The 27,225-nt window shown below is 39.2% G+C and overlaps 1 protein-coding gene across 7 annotated transcripts; it reads right to left on the reverse strand.

The window, feature by feature from the left end:
* Window positions 1-64: 64 nt before the first annotated feature.
* BUB1B (BUB1 mitotic checkpoint serine/threonine kinase B) lies at window positions 65-26,356 on the reverse strand. Of its 7 annotated transcripts, none has more exons than XM_072865421.1 (25): window positions 26,262-26,315; window positions 25,946-26,070; window positions 25,379-25,541; window positions 23,763-23,822; window positions 23,373-23,517; window positions 22,256-22,452; window positions 21,978-22,156; window positions 21,672-21,865; window positions 19,620-19,714; window positions 17,217-17,443; window positions 16,815-16,927; window positions 14,981-15,078; window positions 14,633-14,703; window positions 14,062-14,172; window positions 13,733-13,817; window positions 13,234-13,336; window positions 11,875-12,161; window positions 10,746-10,936; window positions 8,481-8,627; window positions 8,195-8,307; window positions 7,744-7,905; window positions 7,006-7,148; window positions 5,326-5,497; window positions 4,834-4,940; window positions 65-667 (listed from the first exon to the last, which is right to left on the reverse strand). In XM_072865421.1, exons 3-25 carry the CDS (start codon window positions 25,519-25,521, stop codon window positions 478-480), a joined length of 3,333 nt encoding a protein of 1,110 aa, XP_072721522.1. In that variant the 5' UTR covers window positions 25,522-25,541; window positions 25,946-26,070; window positions 26,262-26,315; the 3' UTR covers window positions 65-477. The 7 variants fall into 7 exon arrangements, with proteins under 7 accessions (XP_072721522.1, XP_072721517.1, XP_072721519.1 ...); XM_072865416.1 differs by having other exon boundaries at window positions 25,848-26,070; XM_072865418.1 differs by lacking the exon at window positions 25,946-26,070 and having other exon boundaries at window positions 26,262-26,356.
* Window positions 26,357-27,225: the final 869 nt, after the last annotated feature.

Here is a 27,225-nt window from a genome sequence, read left to right on the forward strand (position 1 = left end):
TATCTAGCAGTCACAAACAATTCCCAGTCAGGCTGAACCACTCCGGCATGGATACTAAATCAAGTCTTTCAAAACCATCTGACAGTAGTGTTTAATACGACAGAGTTGCTATCAAAATACAACTTTATTGATGAAACACTGATTAAAAGACAAACTAAACATAGGACAAAGACGTTTCAGAGACTGCAGTGTGAACTAGGTATTAAACACATTTTTAAAGAGCTATACCAAAAGGGGAGGAGGAAGCTATGACAACCAATTTTCTCTGGCAAACTGCTCAGACACAGACTAGTTCATGTAGCAGGCTTAGGAGGTTATCTATGCACTGATGAAATATCAACATTCTTTAGCAAGTCCCATGTGAAGTATTGCAGAAACCGCTACAATCGCTGTTCACGCTTACATTTGAAAAAAATAAATAAAAAGTTAACAGCAAATTCCTCTCTATAATACAGAATGTATTTGTCCTCTATGAAATCACAGGAAGTTCTCCAAGAGGAAAGTTTCTCCCAGTGCAGCTAAGGATTCACAAAGACGTTCGTGGAAACAGCTGTCAAACATGTCATTTATTTCCTCTCTTAACTCCCTCAGCAGAGGCACTGTGGACTTACCATCTGCATTCAGAATTCTCCCAAAAAGTTTACTCCAGAAATCACTGTCAACAGTCCTAAAACAAATAGAACAGTTTTCAGTGAAACAGTATGCATACTCGACATGTCTGTCAAGGTTTCCATTTATATTCAGCACTAAATGCCCTGGGAAAACCAAGTCTGAAATAAGAATTTCACTCACATGAGTAAATGTAAAGGAAAACTAGGAATGTATTGTTAAGTTTATATGTGTGGGCCCCTTTCTCCAGTAGGCTTCTGGATAGTGACTAGACAGGCTCTTTCACAGGTCTAGAAAAACACTGTTTTTACAGGTACCTCTTCTAGTGAGCCTGACCACTATCACCATTCACATTGAGCCACTAAAGAGCATTCTTTGAACCAATAAAGTTGGCAGATTCCTTTCATGAATAAGGGGTAGAGGTAAATCTTATTCCCCCATTTGCAAGTTAAGTTCACAGGTCAATATTAAAGGAAAGCTGCAAGAGAAATAAATAAAAAAAAAAAATGAGTGCTTTACAGCCAGTTTTACCTTCTTTTTTCCCTGCCTTCCAACTGCCACAGTTCTCATATAGATAACATTTCAAAGACAATTAACGGTAATAAATCCCCTCTCTCACAGATATACCCACACAACATGAATAAAAAGGTTAACTGACTCATTAAAGTCTCAGAAAACCGATATCAGAGCTAAGCCTTTGTTCTTCAGTCTTGCACTGAAGTCCATAGACTGCACTGCTTCTGACTACTGAAGCACTGTTCTCCCTCAAGCTAGGAGTTACATTGGCTTTTGAACAAATTATCTGCCTCTGCTTTATGTAAGTGACTCACAAAACAGCAGCAGCCATAGTCTCAGAAGGAGTCTGGCCTGTACTATTACACTAGTAACTCTTACCTTTTCTAAAATAATGAAATTATACAGAACCTAACAAAAAAAAAGTGCAAGACTTGAGGCCATTTTCTTCATGGGCTTAGACAGAGTAAGAGGCATAGCAGAGGAGGTTACATGTTGGTAAGGATGTCTAAGGAGTTACGAATGAAAAAACAGTCCTAAAAATTCAGACACAGCTTCTATATACTACCTCACATTAGCCTGCACAGATGAAGTTTCCTAAAATAGTATAGCAAAACCAGAAAAACTAAACACACTCCTGGAAGTAAAAAAAAATAAATCTCTAAATCCACTCTTTAACAGCGGTAACATGCTAAAACCCCCTCCCCTGAAAAACAGGCTGTCAGCCTTATGGTAATGCTCAAAGATAAAAAAAACCTTGACCAGAATTCACATTCCACCTTTCCAGAAATCTTTACTACAACATTGACTTAAGTGTTTTGCGTTCATTCTGTCAGCTTTTAAGTGGGTGCTGCTTTATTGAGTGCCATTGGCCTTAGAAGAACAATTTTGTGCTTTGCCTTCTAATTCCCCACTGCTTTGGTATTTTGTTGAACTGGTAGTAAAATTAGTGGCTCTACCAGTCATTCTATCTTTAAGCTTGTTTAATATTTAATTATTTTTAAGTCCTTTTTTAAAAGCTTTCCTAAGTTAAGGAGGTCATGGTTCTTGCATTTAACACCAGTCAGCCTTCTAGTAAGAAGCTTTCTTTCTATTTCTTACTGCCTAAGTTCTCAGAACATTCTTTGAGGAACATTATCCTGTCAATACAAGCCTCAAAAAAAAAACCCAACCAAAACCAACTCCTAAAGAAAAAAACAAAACCACCACTTTCCAAATCACTTATAGAACTTTTAGCAGAAAGGACAGAAGTAACATGATCTTTACAAATGAGAAGCAGAATTACTAAAAGCAACAGGAAAAAGAATCCTGTGTCTTCATGGGTGTTGCAAGTGTCATTGCCACACGTGGCTGTATTCAAAGGATAAAACACAAGATTAATATCCATCAGCTGACTCTCCTCACAGGGAAGTGCTTAATTGTGCAGCCCCTTCTGGTGAATGAAGATTCCCTGCAGCAGTAAACTTGCTTGTCAGAGATTACTTGAGAATTTATTGAAAGCTTCAAATTGACTGGAGGAAATGTCATCAATTAAGGAGAGCCAGACACACTAAAAGATCTATGTGTGAATGAAAAAAAGGTTCAGTGCAGATTCTTTATGCCTGCATAATGAAATGCCCTGTTTACACTGTTGATATAAGACTTCAGTATGACATGTAACTAAAGCACCTGTACAAACATCTATTGGAATTCGTGATATTGAAAAATAAGTATAGAAGGTGAATGATAAGTCTATAACACTTTCAGAAGCAAAGCAGAAGACAGGATGGAAAATGGAAATGCCTTATTTGTACTCCCAACTCCAAAGCAAAGTTATAAACTGATGCACCCAAGTGAGCAATGAGCCATAACAGCCTGGTCCCAGCCATACAGAACTCATGCCCAGGCTTTACCTTCCTCCTCCTTAGTCTCCTCTAGCCCTTCACAGGTCTCACTCCTCTTTTACCCAAGTCTCCCTCCAAGTTCTACCTCTACCCAGAATCCTACTTCTTTCTATCCAGGGTCCCCAGCTCCGACTGAAGTTCCTTTCCAATTGACCCCTCACCTCCAAAGTCCCCATAACAGCCAGCCCTATCCTTCCAAACTCAGACTTACTATACCTGCTACTCAGCTCCTCCTGCTCCATTTATCCAGACAGTTATGGCTATTTTTCTCATACCCACATCCTGATCAAGTCCCCAACACCCTGTTCCTACCTTCTCAACTCAGGCCTTGTGTGACTTCATCTGCAGTAGCTCAATTTAACCTCTTGTAGAATTAAAAAATAAAATAAATAATTTTTAAAAAATGTAAAAAGGCAACACTTATCAAAAATCTGTCCCTCTATCCCAACAGAATATTGTTAAAAACAGACCATTTTCTGATAGAAATTAATGTACAGGAGTCCTATTTTTCAGAGCAGGTCAGATTTACTTAGCTCAAAAACATGTAGTGTTAGAATATGTCAGTAGAGAGCAAAAGCCAGTGTCCATCAATGGTTTAGGTTTTTTTTTTTTTAAGTATTTCTGAAACAAAGGTAGTATAAGATATGTATTTACTGCCAACCCTTACATCATTGATACTTCATCTCTTCAGAGAACAATCACACTTGGCAATTTTGTTCTTCACAGCCTAGTCCTGTAAGTTGATGCTCTGAAGAAAAAACATAAGCTACAGGGTAGGGTATGGCACGTGTAGTGAGTACTCAGCAGAAGCTTGCTATAGCCTTGCAACTACTGATATCAGTCTATAACAATAGAGAAAGATATATGCCGAGTAAAGAAAAAAGCGTTTTTCCCCTGTACACAGCTTAAGATGATGACATTTTTTTCAAAGGTTGAATACAAACTAGAAGGTATAAGTAATGCAGGTTGCTAGGGAACTGGACAACTCCCAGATCAGTAGTAGGTTTTCTTAAAGCAATGGTTATAGAAGTATATCCACCCAGCGAGTGTAGCTAATATACCATAATCCTGAATGCAGATATCTGTCAACTAATTCCTGTCATGAGCAGAGCACTCTGGAAAATCCTTATGGAACACTAAGGCATAAAATTCTGCAGGATGTGAAAGTGAACAAGTGTTTAGTCTAAGAACAAACAAAGGGTAGATGAAAGCAGAGTAGTCTTATAGCCAAAACATGTGGCTGGAAGAGAGCAGTAGAAATTAATACCTGAGGACAAACAGCAGCTTCCAAAAAGAAGCTGCTTGCAGATGCATCTTAAATTATAATTTCAATTATTTTCCTTCTTGTGCATGTATACTGTTTCTGCAACTGTTACAAACAGAACCCTGGCATCAGTGTCTAAGTAGCCCTTCAGAGCCTAGAATGAAAAAGGCAGAAAAAACAAATAATCTCCATTTCTAAAGGACCATGCTCATGTAATTTTTTTCCTCACCACTCACCCACTTAAAAACTTCCCCAAGCTTGGTCTATCAAGTAAAAAGAGAAACTAAAGCAGTCTGGTCTGAAAGGGTAGAACAAGGAAAGTCATCTTAACGAGACTGTTAGGTTCATATTGAGCTTAAAATTGTCTCCTACACAGCACTAAGGCTACTATAAAATGAACAAGTCCAGTAGCTTCAAAATTTAAGTCCCCACAGAATGAATGCTTTTGGCAACAACAGCACTACGTTCTGTGTTCTAAGCTTTGAAGATGGTGCCATTGTAAAGAAAGTGAAGGATGTCAGAAGTCTGTTCTTTCCCAGCAGCCTCCTCTGCAAAAGGACTTACTTTGACACATTTTGGCAGATTTTCCAGATGGAATTCTCTTGGTAGACCTGGACATGATCCCCAAACAGCATCAAATGGACTATATCTGCAATGCCAACCAAGTCTACCTGCAATCACAACAAACATCAGAAAGTTCAACTTCCATCAATTTCTGCAATCCTCTACAGATTTCTACTGTTGGTGCTTTTACACATTTAAGTCTGAATAGGTGTTTGAGTCAGAACCTTCCAGAGGCCTGCTAAGCAAGAAAACTTCAAAACATAAAATTCTGGTCTTACTGTAGGTTCCTAAGTAAACACAGTAGTCACAGGCACTCAACAACGCTGCTAGTCCCTTCACTTAATGCCAAAGATTTAATCAGATGAAAAATTATCTTTATTCAGTATTTATTGATCAGAGCTTTCCACAGTTCACAAAATATAGCTTAAGAAAATAGAGATTTTTTGTAAAGGAAACACAGAAACTAAGATGTCCTGCTAAATACTCACTCACCTGATAAGGAAGAGAACTTTTCACCAGAAGCTGTTTTCCATGAGGGGTCTGAGATATTGGAAAGCTGTTGAGCAAATTTACTCGAGACTGTAATCTCAAATCTAGACTGTGAGAGAAATCCACTATCTTCAGAGCTCTTGTCATCTCATCATTAGCAAATGGATCACAGATCCTGAGCAGAGGGAGCAAATAAAGCATAAGACAATCCAACAAACTTTTTTTTTTTTAAATTAACAGCATAGCAAAGGTGAGTCTTAGCTATGTCAATGCTCCCCTCTGATGGTTAGCTTAAGAACTGCTGCTGAAAGGACTATCCCTGGATGGGGAACCAGCTGGCAGCCTGAAGCTTAGAGATGATACTGGTATCTCCAGAGTAAGCCGTGGGAAACGCTAAAGGGTTAAGGATGATGCTGTTTTGATATTTGTCAGTTATCTGAAACACAGTTGGTGGAATGGGAAAATAGCATAATGCTTAGCACTTCTCCCTCTCCTTCAAGATCTCAGAATACTCTACACAGGAATGAACTAAGCTTCATAATGCTTTAAAAAAAAATCTTTCCTACTCTACACACTACGGAGGACAAACAGAAAGGGCAGTTAAGAGTATCTGTATAGATGACGGTGTACTGCCAAGCCAACAACATAAACAGATCACACTTCTCACTACTATCCTTCTTACATGCCTGTATGCTATGAGCATATTTTGTAATTGATGCTATGCACTTGTCCTAGGATAGTTTTTGCTATGTAAAAAAAACCCGACCATTATCCTAACTTTTTGGCAGTTTAGTTTGGTTTGTATTCGCCACAGAGAAATCCAGCAGGAGATACCCAAGTTCATCAAGCCACTGTTAGATCAGTAACTTCCAAAATGGGATGCGTGCATGCTAAGGGATGTGCAAGACAATCCATTGGGGTGTGTGAAGAAAATATTAGAACTTCAGCAGTACATGTATGTAATTTATAAATAAATAAATTATATTAAAAAATATTGGGGGTATGCGTGTCAGATGACTGTAGGTTCAAGATACATTTAAAGTTAATAGCTATTTTTAACATATCAGTGAAGACTAAGAACAGCCTCAGTGAATTTATTCTAATGGAATTATATCTGAATCATTAGACATTCCAAAGTCACTGTCTTCCCACACTTAGTTCACAGATGACATTTCAAGGGATATGTGACTTTGTTAACATAATATGGGAAAGAGCTTAAAGAAGAAAACTAGATCTGTGCATCAAGTTACAAGCTGGACTGTAGTGGAAGCTAAGCAATTTGTTTAAGAGAATGTCTGGATATTCCAGTCCCACCTGCCCTTTTTGTCTTCTAATTTCCTGTTTTTCAGATACGTAAAACCAGAAGGCAAGTTATTTACCAGTATCCAGTTAGCTGTCCAGTACATTGGTAAAGTAGAAACTTGAGAACGCATGCAATAGCAAAAACATTGTTTAGTATGTTTTACAACGTCATTGTATACTATTTCTATAGAAATAAACAAAAGAAAGGTTTATTCCTAAACAAAGTGTTTTCACTATTTTCAGAACACACTGTAGTCTAAAAAAAAAAAAAAAGACTGCAATATCAGTACCCCGACTAAAGAGGAGAAATTTAAAAAGCACAAGAGCTGTAGCTGAAACTGAGTGTTATATATCCACCCATATTCATACAAAGAGACAAACCTGTCTCCCAGAAAGAACACCTCTGGACTCAGATCTCCATGGACAATCTCTGCTTTGTGGAGCTTCTCTACTACACCCAGAAGATTATAAACAACCAGCAGGATAACTTCCTCTGTGATGGACTTACAGCCACGAATAACATCCTGAAAACAGGGAATAAACATGTATCTGTATGCCATTCTACATTAGATTAAGTGAAATATTTGTAGCTCGCTTTTTCCCCCTTACTTACCTGTACAGAGATAACAGTCCTACCCTAAATTCAGTATAATCAGATTTTGCCCATGATCAGCCCAGCCAGAATTAAAGGAACCATGAGCTCTTAGGAGACACTATTATTCAGAAATGGACAAAAGATCAGGAGGAGGAAATTGAACTGAAGACTGAAATCACTATTTAATTTGTATCTTATTTATATGCAACAATTTAAAATGTGCTTACAAGACTTAAAATGTAAATCCTTCAGTAAGACACTAATAAAGAAAAATGTGAAAAATTGGTTCAAGTTTGTCTGAGAAGCACATGATCTATGAATGAGAAACCAGCTCTAACTAAGGCCATAATAGACAGTCCTAATTGGTATAATTTGGATAAACCAAAAAACAGAGGATCTAGACTGTGGAACTAAACATGTGGAGCTATCTCCAGCAGTGAGCATAATGACAGACAAAACTCACTAATGGTACCTATGCAAGAGTTCATGTCCTCTACAATTGTACTTTGCTTATCTGTACTGACCCCAAGTGTGAAGCGATTTATATCCCTGTGCAAAATAGCACAGCCATCTTGATACAAGTAACAGCTGCAATTCTCACTGAAGCTTTGGTCAAACTCAGTATTGAGACGCTCCTGTAACTGAAGTGTGATATAAAAATCCCAAGGCACAGGCTGAGAATACACCTACAAGAAGGTACATAAGAAGAACATTTATTTTTGGAATAAAGAGAAAATTGCTCATCTTCATATTCTTCTCATCCTCTTTTTTTTTCCTCCCCACTTTATCAAGGAAGACATTTTCCACAGTCAGAAACTTTTAATCTGTATCTACAGTTAGAAACAGGACTTGAAGTAGCAAACTTCATGCATGGAATTCAGAAATTAAGACCAAACTTACTATATTTTACTTTATGTTGGCTGAGGACATTCTAACATTTCACACTTCGTGTATAATAACCATCATATGTGTTACCTTTATTGCAAATCCCTTTGCATCTAACTGGGGAAAGTTAGCTGGAATGGCAAAAAACATCTTGTATTCTTCATTGGTCCAATATTTCCATTTGATACAGTAAGTCTCATGTCCTGTTATAAAAGTTTACATTAATGAGCTGTCACAGCAAATATACGTACCCAGGCTGTTCAAGTTATTCCCCATCTACACCACAAAAAACTAGTGAGGGTGAATATGAAGCATATTTCAAACCAATTAGAACATAAATAGATCCCTTGCACTGTAGAGCGTCTGGCATGCCTACCTAGCTCAACGTCTTTCTCAACCTCCATGACAGGCAGAGCGCCAGTCTCCAAATGAAAATCTGGAGAAGCAGTCACTGATTCTGGCAGAGGATCTAGAAGCTTTTTACGCTGTTCAGCACTCCACAAGAACCAAGTTACATCATCACCTAGGAAGACAAGTAATAGAAACAGATGAGCTGAAACTAGGCGCCGAGTCTCTGTGACTTGATTCTATCTGTCAAGAAAAAGTAACCTGGATATTGGAAGCTTTATATCTGCACACTGATTTACTGCATCGCCTGTCAGCAAGTCAATTAATCTCTTTCCAATAGTTTCTTGTTCTGTGAAGTGAACATAACACTCATCTTTGAAACTACTTTACAGACTATCTCATCATGAGGTCTCAATGATTCTACTGTGGTGTCACCTAAAATGTATCTTTCACAAGAGACAAAGCTCTGAATTAGATTAGGTACATCTGCTCAGCCACAGCAGAATTCACACTCATTTTGCAAATTAACACTCCTTTTTTAAATTTATGTCCAGAGTAAGTGATCAGTTTGTGATCTTTAAATGAAGGGGTTTATTGAAATTCACTCCTTTGAATACAGCAAGGGTTTTATGTAAGAAAAGGAAAACAAAGTTGGACTCCAACTCTGCTGCTCACTGCAATATTAAGAATTTAATGGCTTTTACCTCCTGGAAGACACATAAGATAGTTACATGTAGGTCTGGGTTTGTTTTCCTGCATAATAGGACAGAGAAAATCATTCAATAAATGAGTTCATCTGTACAAAACCAAGGTAGCCAGAAAAGTGTTGATCTCAAATAATCAGGCAGAGTAAAACACATCAGAACTAGATGGCTTCTACTGAATTCCTCTCCCAAAGACTATGACTAGTAATGGGTGACAACATTTTAAGCTTTCACAGTACAAAGGTAAGAATCAGAGTATCATTACCTACTGTTGTTATATTTATTTGAAAAGCATTGCAGTACGATATTGCTCAGGAAGTAATTCTGTGAAAGTAGCTCCAGGAAACATTGTAGGTTGAAGGCTAAATAGGTGTTCCAGTATTTTACCATCCTAAATCTATGAAATTTACTGGCATATTTTACAGGAATAAACTGACAGACACCTGAAGTAATTTTTCTGCTCTGTGCAGCATTAAGGAGTCCTCAGTAGAATTACTACATCCAGGTTGAGAACTGCAGTTCAAGGGAGATGTGCAGAAAGCAAGAAAAAAGCAACGGGAATGATCAAAAGTTTAAGAAAAGACCATTAAAACATCTGAACAAATGCCTTTTTCTGAAAAGAATCTGTAAAGATTCTTCATCTTGCTCTAAAGATTAGTGCGTATGATAGATAAAAAGTGTGAGATCTAGCCAAAATATTTCAGCTATTTCAGTGACAACACTCTTCTCCTAATTGTATTTTCATTCCAGGTCCCGAGCATGCTTCATCATAAGATAGTCTGCAGACACACAATAACATATTCTTCTCTAGAGTAGATAGACTGAGAATTTTCAGATATACAATTCTAATTAAAATACCATAAGCAGAAATCAAAGGAGCTAAAGCAGGTTAAACACCTTGAAAACCGTCATTCAACACAAACCTAATACTACAGGCCCCATTTTGAAGGCTTTTTGTGACCATTCCTGTTCTAACTGTAACATAAAGATTTGTAACAGAGAAATAAAGGTCTTTGGCTAGAAGAAAATAGGTGTTAGGTTTTTTTTTAAGTACCAGTATGGTTTTCCTTCAATAGGAAGAAGAAACATACTGTGAAGCAGTACAATGGTTTACAGCAAAGTTAAGAGTGCAAATTTAAAACCAAAATTATGCAACTTTCACTAGATTTCAAATTCGTATTCACCTTTTTCAACATGGCACTTATCAGCACATCAGGAGAACACACAGTATGATCACAGAGAGAAAAAAATCAAGACAAAACAAAACAAAGCTGTCTTAGTTCTCACTAACCATCTGGTCAAAATTTTTCATTTTGGAATTTGACCTCATTACTCCCACACACTCCCTGCTTTAACACCTTAAATAACTTCTCCGTCACCTTAACATTTACATCTTTTGGATGCTGACCCGCATGCTATACTGTATGCCTCACTACTACTTCTGACAAGGAAGACACAAGTTTAGTCACAAGTCAAAGTAACAGGAAATACACAAAGCAGAGTAGAATATCAGAAGTACAGAAAAAGCACCATAGTTTAGTGACAGCTGCAAGTTACTTGTTGTGAGTGTGACTCAGTTTAGTACTAACCAGTAATGTTTTCACCGATACCTCCAGAATCAGTAACCATTTCAGCACGCAAGCTCTGAGCAAGTTCCAGTTTCTCAGGGATTTGCAGGTATTTCATAGTAGATACTTGTGTAACAGAGGTCAGAGAAGATCCTGAGGAAACAGAACCACCTGACGAGCGAGTATCTTCCAGGCTTGCTTCCATGATCGGGCTGTAAATAAAGTCATCAACTATTCAGACTTTCAGAAGATACAGTGTCTAGATAATGCCAGCCTGGTGACTATGAAGGGATACTGTGCTCTCCCAGTTTTCTTTATGTTAAAGAAGTCCTTTCCCATTCTTAGTGGAAAACCAATAGTTATGTCAGAGCTTCCTTTTAGCTTCAATGATTGTTTATACTCAGAATCTAAGCCTACAGGTGAATTTTATCTTCTCTTCCATTAAATATGACTGCTACAGCAGAAGACATACTGAATGTTTATTACTCCCTTAGCTACCAAAATTCAGACCTACAGTGCTTTTAAAGCAGTGGAGGGCTGGGTGGGAAATAACTCTTGCTCTTCCTTCCTAATTATAATCAGCATGGTTTCCCAAACACTTTCAGCATGGTATACATGCTTATGTACTAACAGCTAGCAAATCAAACTCAGTTCTAAATTAAGAAAACCCCATACAACGGATGCTTTTTTCTTTACAATGGTAAGAAACAGGAGGTTGTTTGACAGGTTTTTTTCTTCTCTTCAGCTTTTCTCCTCTGTAGAAGAAATCTGAGCCATAATCACCAGATGCATTTTACATACTAAAATTACTACAGAAGCATACGAGTATAAAAGGAACTGATGATTCTACTTTCAATCTCTGGTTACAAAGACAGAATGTGTTTATTAAGTTCTTTGCAAGTTATTTGGTAGAAAAAGCATGGAGTTAAGTCCCCCAGCAGTAATGCTGAAAAGCCAAGTGGGCTTGCTATTACCTCTTAAATCTGCAAAGGATCTGCAAAGGCAAAATGGACCCCGAGCTAGAGAAATGGCTGTCTTCAGTATATTCTGATCTCTTCAGAAAATTGTTTCTTCAGCAACAGAATAGTAAAACCACAACCAACGAAAGACACACAGGAAAATGGGCTTAAGATACTTTGCTGTTAATTACCTCAGTTTATTTACACAAAGAGCTTCATTGTACGCTCCCTCACAAACCAGCGTTTCCTGATGCAGAGGTGCATTCTTAGATTCTGGACAGTCTTCCTTCAGGACACTCTGTGAAAAAGCAGGAGCTGGGACTCTCTGAGCTACCACCCCATGGAAGGGCGTTGACGCCAGATGGGCAGCCCGAACAAAGTCACACGTGTCTTCTGGGTTGGCACAAAGGGTTTTGTTCTTGTAGGAGCCTGTCACAATTGCATCTTCAGTCAAAGGTTCAATTCCATTCAGCTCATCCTGAAAAAAGTAGGAAGCGACAGTGAAAAGCCTGTAGATTTTATGTCAAATTTTCTTTTTATTTGTTTAAAAGCTGAACATTTCTCTCCCCTTTCTTCCACCCCACCACCTTCCAACAAGAATCTGACACTCAGTCTTCATGTACTTCACTTATATTGCTCATTCAAATTGAGTAATTGAACCGTAACTGTAATATAGTTGTATTTTTTTCCCCAACTAGAAAGGGTAGCTTTGTTACCCTCTAAAGTACTGCAGAGCTGCCATGAACTGTTAAAGGCTACTTAGTGTTTACCACCCCAGAAGTGCATTTCAGTTCCATTATAAGCACGTTATTAAAGAGTTTACTAAGATGTTGGGCACTGAAGACACATCGAACATGTAAAGCAGAGCTATGCAGTCATCCAGACTGACTCTAGAACCAAAATCAGCATGATGCTTACCATGCTTGACCCTGAAGTATTTCGTGTTGTAGCTGTACATAAAATCCTTCTTAGGTCAGAATAAAATCCTCTCACTCAACCAGTCTAAAGGTCTACTGCAGCATGCAGTAACTAAGTCCTTTCGTGAGACAGCAACTACCACCTCTATTGAAAGCTTTACAAACATCTGCAAAACTGCCACATAAAGACACATAGCTTAGGAAACAAGATACAGGGGTTTAAGGGAGTCAAGCGTGTGGTAGTTCAGGTGACAAATGCAGGAGCCGAGATGCTTGTTTGGATGTGTGGCAAGAAAGTGGATGGAACAGGAGGCAGTGTTTAAGAGTGCAAACTCTTCATCATGCAAACTTTAAAAAAAGTTTCAGCATGAGTAATCCTGGCTACTAATCAGTTGCTTAACTCCTTACCATCATCTCTGTATTGGCCACCTTAAAGCCTAATAAAAACACGACATTTCTGGTGTAATCTTAACATCACCCAATTCAAGTATTGCCGTGCCAGACAGAAGTTTAGAATCCTTGCTTATTGCACATCATGTCAGTCCAGCCAATCTCACTCAGTTCAGCAGTAGGACATTCTATGTTGGTTTCTCCTTGACAGGAAATCTGCTATAGGGTAAATTGTTTCCTTACACATGCTTCTGGTGGTATGTTTTCCTTTGCAGTTTGGGAATCTGAAGGTTTACGAACAGCAAGAGGGCGCCGGGCACTTTTCTGTGTATGATCTGCAGAACAACTAAGATAAGTTACATTCCGTTAATTTTTTATTAGAGTAGCTTCCGATCTTAAACTCTTGAGAGGAATTTCTATTGAAGACTACTGACAATTTCAGTCTACCACTTTCTACTACAGAACTACCAGTAAACTGCAATATATACAGCTCTCCACAATGAAGAAAGTTTATATAGCAGCTTAGATAGTTCTAGATTGAGGAGGAACAACAGGAGAGTATTTCCTCATCATGGACTTCCCAAGTAGAGTAATGAAATAAAACAAAAAATACAAATATAAACAAAACAAAAAACCACCCCACATCCATACAAGCAGCAGTACTGTATTTCAGCTGCTACAGAAAGTGGTTTGATACTTCAGTTTTCCCTCCCTCTGAAATCTAGGTCTTGAATAATTCTACCTTATGTTCTGATTTGCCAAAGTAGAGGATTCATCAAATATGGAGAAAAACGTGGCAGGATCTGGTGGGGGAAGGAGACGCACATCTGTAAAGAAAAACCAAGAGGTTCTATTATATCAACAGTTTTCCCACAACAGCGTATCCAATGCTACTTAAAACATTTAATACAGAGCCTTAAAAGTACCAGTCCTAGCAAGAAGTTGCAGAACTGACATTTAAAGAAACCTAGTAGAAAAAGGCTTGGTTTTGTTATGTTAATGAACCACACTTTTACCACCATATTATGTTAGCTAGCTTGCTCTTTTCAGAATATACTTCAGAATTTGTACCTTCTTTTCCAAGGCTGGCCTCATCCCTCTGTTCCTCCTGTTCATCCTCAGAGTCTAAAAACACATTTCCCCTTTGTGTATCTGGGCATACATCAAGAGACTGGATAACCTCTGTCAACAGCAAGAGTAGTCAATTTGGGTCAAAAGTAAATTTCTTCAGCACACGCCCTTCCCAACAACAAAACTGAATATATAATTTCTGATTGTATTCCTCTACCAAATCCCCTGAGGAAAAAGAAGGACTTAAAATAGTATCAATTTTAGTGTTAATCTCTTTTACAGATTTTAGTAAGACTGCATATATGAAAGCGTGAAGAAAGCTCTTCAGCTATTAAAAGAAAAAAGCTCTTCTGCTTGAAAGTCCTTTCAAATAATGACAGTTCTCAGACCTCAGATGTTCAGTCTTTTGCTGAATAGGTTAAAGGCGCTCAGCACTAGCACATTCTCATTTTCATTCTTCTAATCCACCTAGACTTTTGGTTTTAGTTTGTTGCAGTCTTGCTATTCGTATAAAAGAACACCTCCCTTCAACACGACCTTCTCCTTAATGGTAAAAAATGTTGATACTTACCCTCAGAACAAGACGGTTTATGTAGTTGAGTATCTTCAGAGACCTGGGATTCACTGTGAAAAAGATACAAACTTCTTTCTTATATTTTACACACCTTCACAAAACCTAAGTAAACTTTGTAAAAAAGGCAAGCCAAGGTGACGTATGCTATGTGTAAGAAGTTAAGATCCCTCAGACAAATAATCAAAATTATATCAAGACAGATCAGAGATCCAGGTTACAGGCTGATGCCTAGGGGTATATTCCATTCTGCCTGTGGAAACAGGCTATCTGTTAGTGATCCATGTTACTCATAACTAATTATCCCCATAGATTTTCTCATTGCTAGCAAAGAAAATCCTGTATTACCTTTGCAACTGAGGCTGTTTCTCCCCAACTTCTGTTGCACTCGAAAAAGTAAATCCTTGGAGTCCCAAAGGTGGCAAAGCTTCTGTTATCTCTGTTGGCTGTAGAAACAAAAACGTATTTTGTTCACAAGCCATGACAACAAGCCATCACAAGCCATGCAGCAAGGTTCCAAGAACATTATGATAATCCTGTGTAAGTCTTCAGAGCTCTGTCAGATTAAGAATTGCCTTTAGCCATTTTAATTTGTACTTAGTTTACTTGCATGAAAAAGGTCCATTCTTATTGCTTAGTATAGTTAAAATGCATAATTTTACTCTTTGCAACCATATATAACTTTCATAGGAGATTTTAATTATACTGCAACTATTAAAGACTTATGTAAGCAGTTATGTAGCTTACAAATTCATGACACTTTATTTTATTATTTAAAATATTTACTACTAAGGCACTGTTTTGGAAATAAGGAAGGAATGGGGGGGGGGGGGCGTGGAGGGGGAGAGAGAGAACATACTTTATTAGCCCAACTGATGAAGCTGGGAAAAGGAAAAGCTTTAAAATAATTAACTTTTACTTGTTATTTGTAACCTATAAGAAAACTGGGGTTTAAACACTACCTAGTAATGACAGACCAAAGTATACTTGCTTGAAAGATACTCTGCTCAAGACTGGTCTGCATAGAAAAAGAAAAAAAAAATAATCTAATACATAATAGAGCACACTACTGTCTATAAAACTTGGAAACAAATCAGATATGGCTTTGTGTACTGGTCTTGGGTGGGACTGGGTTCATTTTCTTCATAGTAGCTGGTATGTTTTGGATTTTTGACCAAAACAGTGTTGATAACACTGGTGTTTAGGCTACTGCTGAACAGTGCTCACACAGCATCAAGGTCTTCTGTTCCTCATGCTGCCCCACCAGCAAGTAGGCTGGGGGTGCACAACAAGTTGGGAGGGGACACAGCCAGGACAGCTGACCCCAGCTGAGCAAAGGGATATTCCACACCATTTGACATCGTGCTCAGCAATAAAATCTGGAGGAAGGGGGAACACTCAATTACAGCATTTGTCTTCCTAAATAACCGTTCTGCATGACAAAGCCCTGCTTTCCTAGAAATGGCTAAACATCTGCCTGCTGATGGGAAGCAGCAAATGAATTCCTGATTTTGCTTTGCTTGAGTGCGAAGCTTTTGGTTTACCTATTGAACTGTCCTTATCCCAACCCAGGAGTTCTCACTTTTACCCTTTTGATTCTCTCTCCCATCCCGGTGTGGGGGAGCGGGCAAGCAGGCGTGGGGGAGCGGGCAAGCAGGCGGGTGGTGCTTAGTTGCCTACTGGGCTTAGCCCACACCACTTTGTGACCCTTCACTTTTTTCCCTAGTTCCAGCTTCTTCTCCTGTCTTTTTGCACTACAACTTCTCTAAATAAAAGGAAGCCACACATGAAGAGAGCTTAAGAAAGAACAATTTGCCCTTAAGCATTTGGCATACCTTTACTTAAAAAATTCTGAAGTTTATACCTTAGCATAAGGTATCTTGTCTAACTGTTAAATAACTTAACAATACTTGTAAAGTAACACTACAAAACTTGAAAGTAACACTACAAAACGTTCCTATAGTGAAAGGATATGGCTTGGAGACAAGTGGGGGAAGAAAAGAAGTATTTCTCTGAGCTTTCATTTACTGGGTGATGTATGCATACAATAGGCTGAAGCATCCTTTCGAAAAAGTTTTAAAAGCGTTAGCCAAGGAGAAGCTTATTAGATATCGTTCCTCCTTTAGTACTTTTACTTAAAATAGTAGGTATTTGTAAAAGAACAGTTAAATGAGGACAATACCTGTTCACGCAGTTGTTGCTGCTTGTCATCTTCTTTCTTCTTTAATTTCTTCTCCAGCTCCTCAATTTTCCTTTGTATTTCTTCCTTCTTCTGTGCTATGGCCTGCATCTCCTCTAAGGAAGAAAAGCTTTTAAGGCACAACGCATATTTCACATACAATCTGTGGCTAAAGCCTAAATTCTTTTTAAAGGGGCTAAACCCTCTGTTGTTCTTTCTCTGTTTTGCAGCTTGCATATAAAACTGTCAGATATGTTACTTTCTCTACACCTCAGAGCAGTTAAATAACCAATTCCAGCAGAAAAAGAAAAGCAGCTGCAGTAAGACAGCCGTATGCTGATAAAAAGTAAGTATAATTTTACTATTCCATCTCAAAGTCTTATGTCATCCCATTTTGAAGCATACCTTCGGTTTTCTTTTTTGCTTTCTTTCTGTAGATTTCAGCTCGGATCTCTTCCAAAGAAAATTCCTCAACTCCAGCATAAACTTTATCTTTACAGTACATCACCACCTCTTTCTTTTCTTGAGAATCCTGCTGATGATTTTGCACTCGCTGTAGTGGATCCTCCTCTTTCTCAGGTTTGCGAGCACTTAAAACACGGTTTATGCTGGGTTCGATTTTGCAGGGAGTCCTGAAAAAAACATAGTTATTACTTTGATGATATGTGCTTCATTGTAACACAAACACAAGTATAGGAGAGAAAATAGCTAATTTCAGAATCCAGCTGTAGAATAGTCTAAAGACATTCTGTTCTGTTGAAGGAAAAAACAAACAATAAAAATGGAATGATAGCACATAAAAGGCAAGCATACCAACTCAGAATTGTGTAATCAAGAAAAAAAGCCCCAAACCAAAGTGTTAATAAGGCCCAGTCAAGGGCAAATAAAATTCTTATGATACTCAGCATTCTGGAGCAGGATCTGTGTTTACTTTAGCTCCATTGATCTGTGTGACCACACAGGTTACAAGTCCCTAATGATCCTACAAAATAGAGTTCACCTGGGAAAAAGAAGAAAATAAAAGTCAGCAAGACTTAAAAATGGAAGATCTTGGACTAGATTAAGCCTGGCATTTTAGATAAAGAAAAAAAGGGAAGATTTAAGATGCATTAAGAGGGGAGTTTTCTGAAGGAGAATGTTTTGTATGCTGAGTGACAGAAATAAAGTGCCCCATTACAAAACAAAAACAAAAACCCCATCACTGTACAGTGAAAGGAGTCAGTAGCAGTCAATTTCTTCACTTGAAAGTGCTGTCTAAAAAGTGCTACATGCTAATTTCAGGAGAGAGGAACCAGAATTTGTACAGTTTTACAGATACCAGTAATCCAGACGACTCCAGCAGTTATCTGTACCTCAATAAAAGATGATCTGAACAACTGACCTTGAAAAATGTGTTAACTGTGGTCTGAGTAAATAGTTCAAAAGAAAACACAGTGCACAGTTCCACGACATCTGCTTTGTTTTGCATGTGAATGGACTTAAAACCCTAAGACCATCTGGAAGATTATGAGGCAAACAGGTGCTCCTAATGGTTGCGGGTTTCTATAAGCTTTTATTTGTGGGGTGGGGGCTTATTATCAAGATCACTACAAGGTCCTTCTACCCAAATCTCTAGATGACATGATTTGCATCATGTTTACACAATTTCAACACAGCACTCAGACTCGATTTTGTTGACAGCCACAGCATCATGAGGAAATGGACTCAAAGGCAGAAAAAAAAAAGTATCTGCTTTTGCTTGAGCGTGCAGCTTTCGGGAACTACGAAAACTATGTACAAACTCTCTGCTCAAGTTGCTTACAGCTAATTTAGCATGATGTTCAGTTCCCACCCATTCCTTCCTTTTCCCTGTTATAAAAAGATGCTGCCTTCTGTAAATAAGTCTTCATCTGAGAGACCAGCATGTCAAGAGATTTAATTCTATGGCATCACTAACTTTCAGGAGCAAGAAATAGTCTTATAGCTTAGACAAACTTAATTTTTTACATATTCTTAAACCAAATTATGATATGTCCTTGGTCAGAGCTATTCTGCAGTCCACATGCAACATACAAAACCCACAGGAAAAATCTGCTATTAGCCACCTTTCCGCATTCTTTGATTATATGCAGTTCAGAGCCAAGGAAGCTGTCTGTAATAACATAAAACATTCTTTTCCACTTCTCTGTTAGGAAGAGCCTGTGTATTCTATGGCCATCATTAGCCACAGAAAGAGAAAGGTAAGCAGCTTTGCAAAATAATGCTTTTTCCTCTGCTCTAACAAAACAGAGCAACCCCATCTCCTGGGATTTATCAGCAGTTCAGTGAGCACAGTACAAGCAGAAAGGTAATTTCAGGCAAAACAGCATACTCTGATAACCTCAGCAACACTGTTGTCATGGAAACTTTGGTAGCTTGTTTCAGAATAAGACTCCAGATAGAACAAGCACAGAGTTCCCAAAATAGAGGAAAACAGCAATAAGCCTGTCTCAATTTATGGCTGCTTTCATAGGAAACAGCATCCTGAGAAAGGTAACAGTGTTTTTGTGTAAACACATCGAGTTAAGCTATTAACTAATTAGCATATATAAATATGATATAGGCTCCCACATAATGAGCATCAATAGTCAAATAATTCCCATGTCCTTATGCATCCTCCACTGAAGCCTCTGCCATCAAGCTAAAGTACTAAGAGCTTCCAGGCTGACAGATTTTTAAATTCTCGTAGATCTGGAGGCTTGACTACTTGGCAAAACAAGTCAGAATCTTACGAAGCAGCTTTGGTAATTTCAAATGCAATCCCCAATTCCAACTGAAGAGAAGACTCACATGACTTGTTGCTGAGCTGACTCTTCCACATACGGGGTGAAACTGGGCAGTGGATAGGGCACTTCTATGCCAGAATTTGCACTGCTGCGAGGACGCTGAGGAAGCAAAAGTCAATGTTAAGAGCTTAAAGATTCATGTTTAGACTCTACATTCCTCTATACTCTGAATCTCCCTTTTCCAAGTGTTTGGCTCATTTCTAGTTTTTGTTATTTAAAAAAGTTAAACCTGATAGACTTTTCCAAGATTAATTTCGTTCTGATACATAAACAGTTACAGACCATCAGCTGAACACTAGCACCTAAAAAAGCAAGACACACTCCTCCTGCATGTCCTCATCAGTACCTAATTTCTGTTATTGAGGGAATGCTGGTCAAGCTGGGTATTCCAGTTGCTCCTCTTGTTTGTTTTCCAGAAATGCTATAGTCCTCATTTTTCAGCCAAGACTGTCCCAATTCTATGATAGTATTCCTTTTGCTGTCCACCAAGAACCTCCAGACTTCTCAATTTTCTTCTCAGAGGCCATTTCAACACCACAAAAATCCCTTAACTGCTTCTGGGGTCCATTATTTAAGAGGAGACAGATGGAATTTAGTCTGACAACGTGGTACTGTCATCTCCCTATGTGAAATTGCCCTAGACTCTTAAGCAGAAAAAGTTACATGGTGGGGATATTTCAAACTGACTTCTCTTTTCCACCATTTTTCAAACTGTTTACTTGCCATCTTCATGCTGGCAATAAAAGAGAAACCTCTTTCCTCTGTGCAGCTTTTAATATCTCAAAGCCATTCACAAAAGGTTATTCTTTCACAGTAATACAAGCCAGAATGAGCACCACACTTCAGAGAAGGGGAATTAAACATCCTCAACTTTTCTGTTAGTCGCAGATTTATTTTTTTTTTTTAAATTAAATCTAACAAATTTCATTAAAGGGGGAACAGAAAGAACTCTAAGGACAAACATTAAAAGAATATGGAAGCACCTGGGGACCAGAATGAATGTGTTAAGCAGCCCAAAGCAAGGCAACTGATAAAAGCAGTTTTACATTAATAATTCTTCCTCATTCTTCTCAGCTAAATTAAACCTGTGATTTACTGAACTATTCCATTCACTTAATCAAATTGCTTTGTATCTGGTAGTAATTATTCCTGGAGTTTCCATGAATTTCAGCCCATTTGCTTCCCTTCCCTCATCCTAGTTTTTGTTTCTAAGTTTCACTTATAACGACTTCTATATTGAGAAGTCTAAAATAGTTTTATTATCTGATTACTTTCTATTCTTCCCCTCTAATCTACAAAGAATAGGGGAACACTGGGTGTTATCTAAGGGCCTATGAAACAAACTTGATTTCATAGGATTAATTTCCTTCAGATAATGTCTTGGATCATTTCTCTAAAACAGCTTAAACACCTGTAGCACAGCTGTTTCTTTTCATGTCTCCAGCATTAGTTTAAACCATCAGAACCTACTTTCTGTCATCCTATTGTCAGGATAAATATTCTGTTGATACAGTAGTTCTTCAATTCTTCCGATCTCCACTCTTCTGCTTTCTGCACAAGCACTTCAAGACAGGCTTGCAGAATGCTGTATATGCCTTATTTTCATAAGAAGATAGGCAACAAGTTCTTCCTTCAGGTTGTATCATATGGTATCAATTTAACTCTTGCTCTTCTTTCTTACAGAATTAACTAATGCCTGGCTTCTATCCCTTTCTTTGGCTAGTGCTTTCCCTTATATTCCTTTTCTGCCCTCCAAACAGTTTGGCAGGCCACCTCTACCAGTTTTTCTGGTTAGCAAGAATTATAATTTCTTGATTTAAGAACTCTAGAGAGGTTTTTTTAAACTTATTCTAGCAAGATCAGCTTGCTAAACTTGAATAGGTTATGTATAGCCAGAGACTCTTTAGGAAGAAGCTAGGAAGGTCTGTAGTTACAAATAGACACAAACCCCTGACAAGGGAAAAGGAGTATGACCTTTGTCTCAGGGATCAGAAGTAGTCCTCAGCTTACACACACACCTTCCTCTTTTTTGCCAGTCCATTTTGAGACTCCTTACCCTGCCAGAGTTCCAAGGTCCTGCGCTTAGTTCATTCTCCTTGGCCCTTGGAGCTGGAGGTGCTGTCCATGGCTGTGGTGTAAGTACAGGAATCTCAGGTCCAGAAGCTGAATTTTCATCAAACACAGCAAAACCCGGATTATTTGAAAGCTGCTGAGAAGATAGAGTCTGGAAGCTTCTGTTTTGGTTCGCAGCTATAAGCAAAAAGATTTATGCAAATTATCCTATCACACTCTAGTGCAAATTCCACAACAAAAAGATGTAACTCTTCCAATAACAATATGTGGTTTCAGCAACTGAATGTACCTTTAAGTGCATCTCCTACACGACTAATTGGGGCTCTCACTTTTTTCTTTCCCCTGCCTTTTAGATCTGCCAATGAGCTTCTCTGAGGTTCTGCAGCTCCCAGAAGATCTGTATCTTTTTCATCAGGAGATTCCTCAAGCCCCAGTAGCGTCTGCCGAGAAACACGGGTCTGAAATTGCCTGAGAAAAATATAGAAGTCAGCATAAACTTCACTGTACCAGGTACACACTGATGCACATAAGACTACTCTAAGTTATTCCCTTTAGCTGGAAGCTTACCTGTGATGGGACTGGAGTTTGTCCAAAGGCTCAGCCTTGCGCTGAAGACCTTCCTGGAATACCAGATCTGCTTTCTTAAAACTTCCTCTAGCCTCAAGTACTTCTGCCCATGTGATGTAGAGTAGTGCCAGTGTTGTGCCAATTTCCTGGCTATGCAGGTAACTGTACAGATCCAAGGGCTCGTTACAACAATTTCCCTGAAACAACCAAAGTATTTCAGTAATCACATTGCACTACAAAGGATTCCAAGTTGATGTCTTGTGTTTTGATGCCTCCTGCAAGAGGCATCCCATTGATTTCAATACAAGTCTTACAGGAGCAGCTGTAAGGCCAGGACATAAAATTGTATCATGTCACAGCGCACAAGATAAAGAAAAGGAATTCAACAGGAGAAGAATAATAACGACAGAAACCTCTGACTGTATGTGTATTTGTCAATATTATTACCAATCCCTTAATTCTAGCCTACATATTTGAAGTCAGTCATTTCTTAGTTGGTTTTTTTTTAATCTGAGGTAATTCAATGATTGAACTATGTCATATTAGTATTCCTGAGAATAGTTATTTTAGCTTTATCTAAAGTACAGCATATTTCTTCTCAGTTTTGGAACTGGTAAATCAGCTCAGGAAGCTAAACCTGGAGAAAAGCTGCTTCAAGAAGACGAGAACAACAAAAACTATAGCAATGGAGAGACAGGGCAAGACCAGAACACTCAGCTTAGTTTTTCTTAAACATAGGATGTGGATACAAGACAGAAGTTAAAATTACTGGTAGGACAGACATAACACCCAAAGTGCATCTTTAAATCACTTTCTTTTCTCCTTAAATAAATAATCAAGCTCCACTCATTCAAACTAGCTTTTCCAAAACAAAACTTAGGGAGTTTGTAGCTGTCCAAACTGAATGATCCTATAAAAGGTCTGAAGATCCTATTGAAAATGAGAAGTGGAATTCAAGAGTAGGTAACATGTTTGCAGAGAGATACTTCTAACATTACACTAGTTGTACAACATATTCTTTGACTCTGTTGTTACAAAAATCAGCTTAACAGCGTGCAAATGACATGACAAGTACCAAGAAAAAGCAGCACCCAAGACATATTCACAAAGCACTCACAAACTTGAGCCAGAGATTAAGATAGCGGGGATCTTTGTAGTACCGCTGCTGTTCATTGAGTGCTTTCACTGCCCTTTCCAATATTGCTGCAAGATTACTCTCTTTTCCACCCTGGGGGAAGGTTTGCTCTGTCCACTTGATGTACCTAGAGATGGAATATATTCATAGGAAGTCAGTTCTGAATAAGCTACGAGGCTTCTGTTTCTGTACAACGTAAGGAGATTTAGAAAAAAATTAGGCATAGTATTAAAACACAACATATTATTAAAAAAAACTGTTAGAGAATTTATCTTTTAGTAAGTTTCTTATTAAATTAGAATATTTTTTCCCAAACTTTTACAAGGGTATCTGACCTTTCTATTCTTTCTTCTGAAATAAGAGGAAACTTACCGGTCCCAGACATCCAGTGGATCATCTCCAGAGTAAAATCGGATTTCTGATTCAAACTCCCTAAAAAAAAAAAATTATCCATCCAATAAATACATGTGTATAACTGTAAAGATGTTTTCTACACTGTAAACTAAGACCTTTGCTCTCACTCATACTGTTTTGTAGGTTTATTAAAAAAAGGCTAGGTTAGCATATATTTAGACTTGAGCTTTTACTTAGACCAGAAGAATCAAAAAAATAAGCTTTTGCACTCTTCTTCAAAATGAAAGCATTGGAACACATATCATTATTTAACATGAACAGATATGCATCTTTCCAAAGGATATTTCCAAGAATTTCTACTACCCCAAAGCTTACATGGTCTCCCTTGACAGAATGCTTGTTCTGTTACAGAGAGTTATTAGCAGACAGATATATTGTGGAGTTTAATTTTTGCATGAAACGTCCCTTATTTAAGTATAGGAGGAGGTTGGAATACACACAGGATGATGGAAAAGCCTGATGATCAGACAACTACAGAACTGCACCAGAGAGCACAGTGAAGACACACCTAAGTGGCCACACTGACAGTCATCATCTTATCTCATTCTTCAACTCCTGTCTATCATTTCATCCCTACAACATGACCTCACCCTCAGGCAGCACATCAAGAAAGAAAACCACCTAACTGCTTGAGTTAGACAAGAACATTAGCTTGTGTTTAGCAGTGGCTCTAACTTGATGCTGTAGAGCTCCCCAGGCAGTCCCTTGTTCTTGGAAGGCACTGCTCAACTGTAACACCTTACAAACATAATGAATCAAGTTGGACAAACCCTCTTGCAGACCCCAGTGCAATAACAATTCCATGGCTTTCCATGGAAAAATCCAGATCCAGCTGATAAGCACTGGTTCAGTAAGTACTGGGCAGGTATTCATAGACCCTGCTGACTTCACATGAAATCACCCAAATGGTTCAGCATGACAAGCACTAGTGCTTCCAATTCTGATAACACAGTACAGACACAATATGCAGACTCTTCACAAAGTCAGCTTGGCTTTCACAGGGCATGCAAATTTGAGGATCAGAAAATAGAAATATAACTGAATAGGTTTGGGACACAAGATGCCCCTTGAAGTCATGCAGTCATATCTGTGGAACGCTGTATGCAAGACAGACCAAACCCAAGCTGACTTTGCCCACTCAGGTGTCTTTGCAATCCAGAGAAGACATACAGAGATACCTGTATTGTGCCTACATTACAATAGCAGAATGTATTTGTGTCCTAAGAAATACCCTGCTTCAATAAATTATTGTAGGAAAGACATAAAAAGCTCTCCTCCTTGTAACCTCTATGTATTTTTCTTAATGAGTACATTTAAAAGCACAATGGAATCTCCCTAGTGTTTGCTGTTTAAATGCTCCATTGCAAACCTAAAAATAGTAGTCTATACTGTACAGCACCCACAGCAAGTAGTCCTAAATACCTGGAGTACGATAGTAGCATAGACATCAGTTACTAAACTTCTGTTCTTTTATGCCCTTTTTAATGCCTATGAGATTAGCAGTTAAACAAGACAGAAAAATTGATGAGGAGGCAGGAAGGTAAGGGGAAAGAAGGTGTCAAAACATTGCTCACTGTTTTTTGAGCTGAGCGGCAGTGTGGATGGAGGTCTCCTGCTGAGCCAGTGCTTCCTGCAAGGTGGACATGACGCGTCCCTGCCGGAGGGGCTGCACATTCTCTTTGCTCAGCTCCCACTCATCGTTGCAGTCCTGTGACATGACAGCCTCTCCTTTAAATTCTACCTTAACAAAAACAATAAGGAATTGACTCGTTAGGTAGAATACTAACCTGAAACCTGACAGATCTGGCTTTCATTAGCCGATCCACCACACACTTTCTGTATAGCCATAAGTACACCGTTTAGGTCCCCAACTTTTAGAGGGGATTAGACATTTAATTCCCCTCCATGGGTATTGTATGAAACAAGAACTAAGCAATTCTTAACAATCAAGAATCTCAGGCAGGTGATGTTAGCAGGAAAGGCTACTAAAATTAAGGTGTTTCCATCCCCACCTGCATGCTCCCTTCCTCCCCCCGAGATTACCGCCCTCTCTGAGGCTGGCGAGCGGCGACCTCTGGCCGAGGGGAGACTCAGCAGCGCGATCAACTGGGTCAAGCCCCTGGCTCTTCACCCACGCGTACTCGTAGCGGGCTGGCAGTACAGGCGAGTCTCGACCCCTGCCTCCCTGCGGCGAGGCGACGCCCGGAGAGGACGAGGAGCGCGGCGGAGGCTCTTCCCTACAGCGTGCAAGCGAGCAGCCTCCCCGCTAGCACAGAGCGAGAGGAGAAGCCGTTTGCTACGCAACTCCAGAATGGCGGTTCATCCCCGGGACGCTCCCCTCGTCCCTCTTCCCTCACGCCGGGATAAGGGTCCCCGCGCTCTCCTGGCAGCAGCCGGAGGGAAGAGAAAGGCTTGCCTCAGCCCGCGCCGCCCGCCAAAGCCCACAGCCACACGCACCCAAGCGCGGCCGTCCCAGGTCCGCGGCGAGCGCACCGTAACGGCAGCTGTGCCTCAGCCTCCTTCAAAATTCAAACTCCAACCGCCGCCAGCCGCCTCCCCATTGGCCACTCCCTTCACCACGCCCCGCCTGATTGGTTCCGCCCCGAGCCGGCCCTGCCGCACCGGTGCATCATGGGAATTATAGTTTCCCTCAGGGCGGCTCGCGCCGCCGCGCTGCTGGCAGGGAGAAACACATAATTAATTTTAAAATTAATGACCTTATAATTAATCTCATCTAAAAGGCATCTGTCACAGTTGTCTCACAAACGGAGTTCGTTACCCGGTGTGCGATACCCAATACGCATACAGAGCCGAGATATCAGTTTATTTCAAGTTTTGCAGCAGACCGGGTGCTAGGTGGTAGCTCCACAAAGCTAGCACGCCGCTCGTTCATACAGGTGCAGTATTTATACAGTCTAGTTATACATATGCATAAGTAATTACGCAAAGCAGTTTTCTATTGGTCTACATGTTCTCGTCTTATTCTTAAAGCTACAGTACTACTTTAATATTCTGTGCGTGCCCAAAAGTGAGGAGTCTCTGCTTGGGCCGGGGTCTCCAGCTCAAGGGGTGTGACTATTAGTATTATAATGAGTATAGTTCGCGTGAGGGTGCTTCTTATCACACTTCTACTAGTAGCTTCAGATTGTTCCCAAAACATCTTAATTAGCTTACATATTTCTCCAGGATGCGTTTCACTCCCAAGGACAATAATTTTTGATTAGACATCCCATGTTCCAGTCTGAATCCCCCTTATCAACTTTACGTAAGTCCGGGCCTTCCACCAGTTCCTGATTGATTACATCACCATGTTGCCTGTTTTATAAAATAACTCCCAAAACACATGAAATATGTTTAGAGAGGAGACATTGTTTTATTCTGCGCAGGGTGCAAGGTGGAATATTTCCACAAATCAAGCACA

This window comes from Ciconia boyciana, chromosome 6 (assembly GCF_034638445.1).
Source record: "Ciconia boyciana chromosome 6, ASM3463844v1, whole genome shotgun sequence".
In the NCBI taxonomy this organism is placed as follows: Eukaryota; Metazoa; Chordata; class Aves; order Ciconiiformes; family Ciconiidae; genus Ciconia; species Ciconia boyciana.

Coding starts and splice junctions, on each gene's coding strand:
- BUB1B (XM_072865418.1), bottom strand. CDS start 25,521: ATGTCACAGGACTGCAACGATGAGTGGGAGCTGAGCAAAGAGAATGTG. Junction 23,518..23,762: donor CCACTGGATGTCTGGGACCG/GTAAGTTTCCTC, acceptor TTCCATCTCTAG/GTACATCAAGTGGACAGAGC. Junction 7,906..8,194: donor CAAAGGGATTTGCAATAAAG/GTAACACATATG, acceptor ACCTTCTTGTAG/GTGTATTCTCAGCCTGTGCC.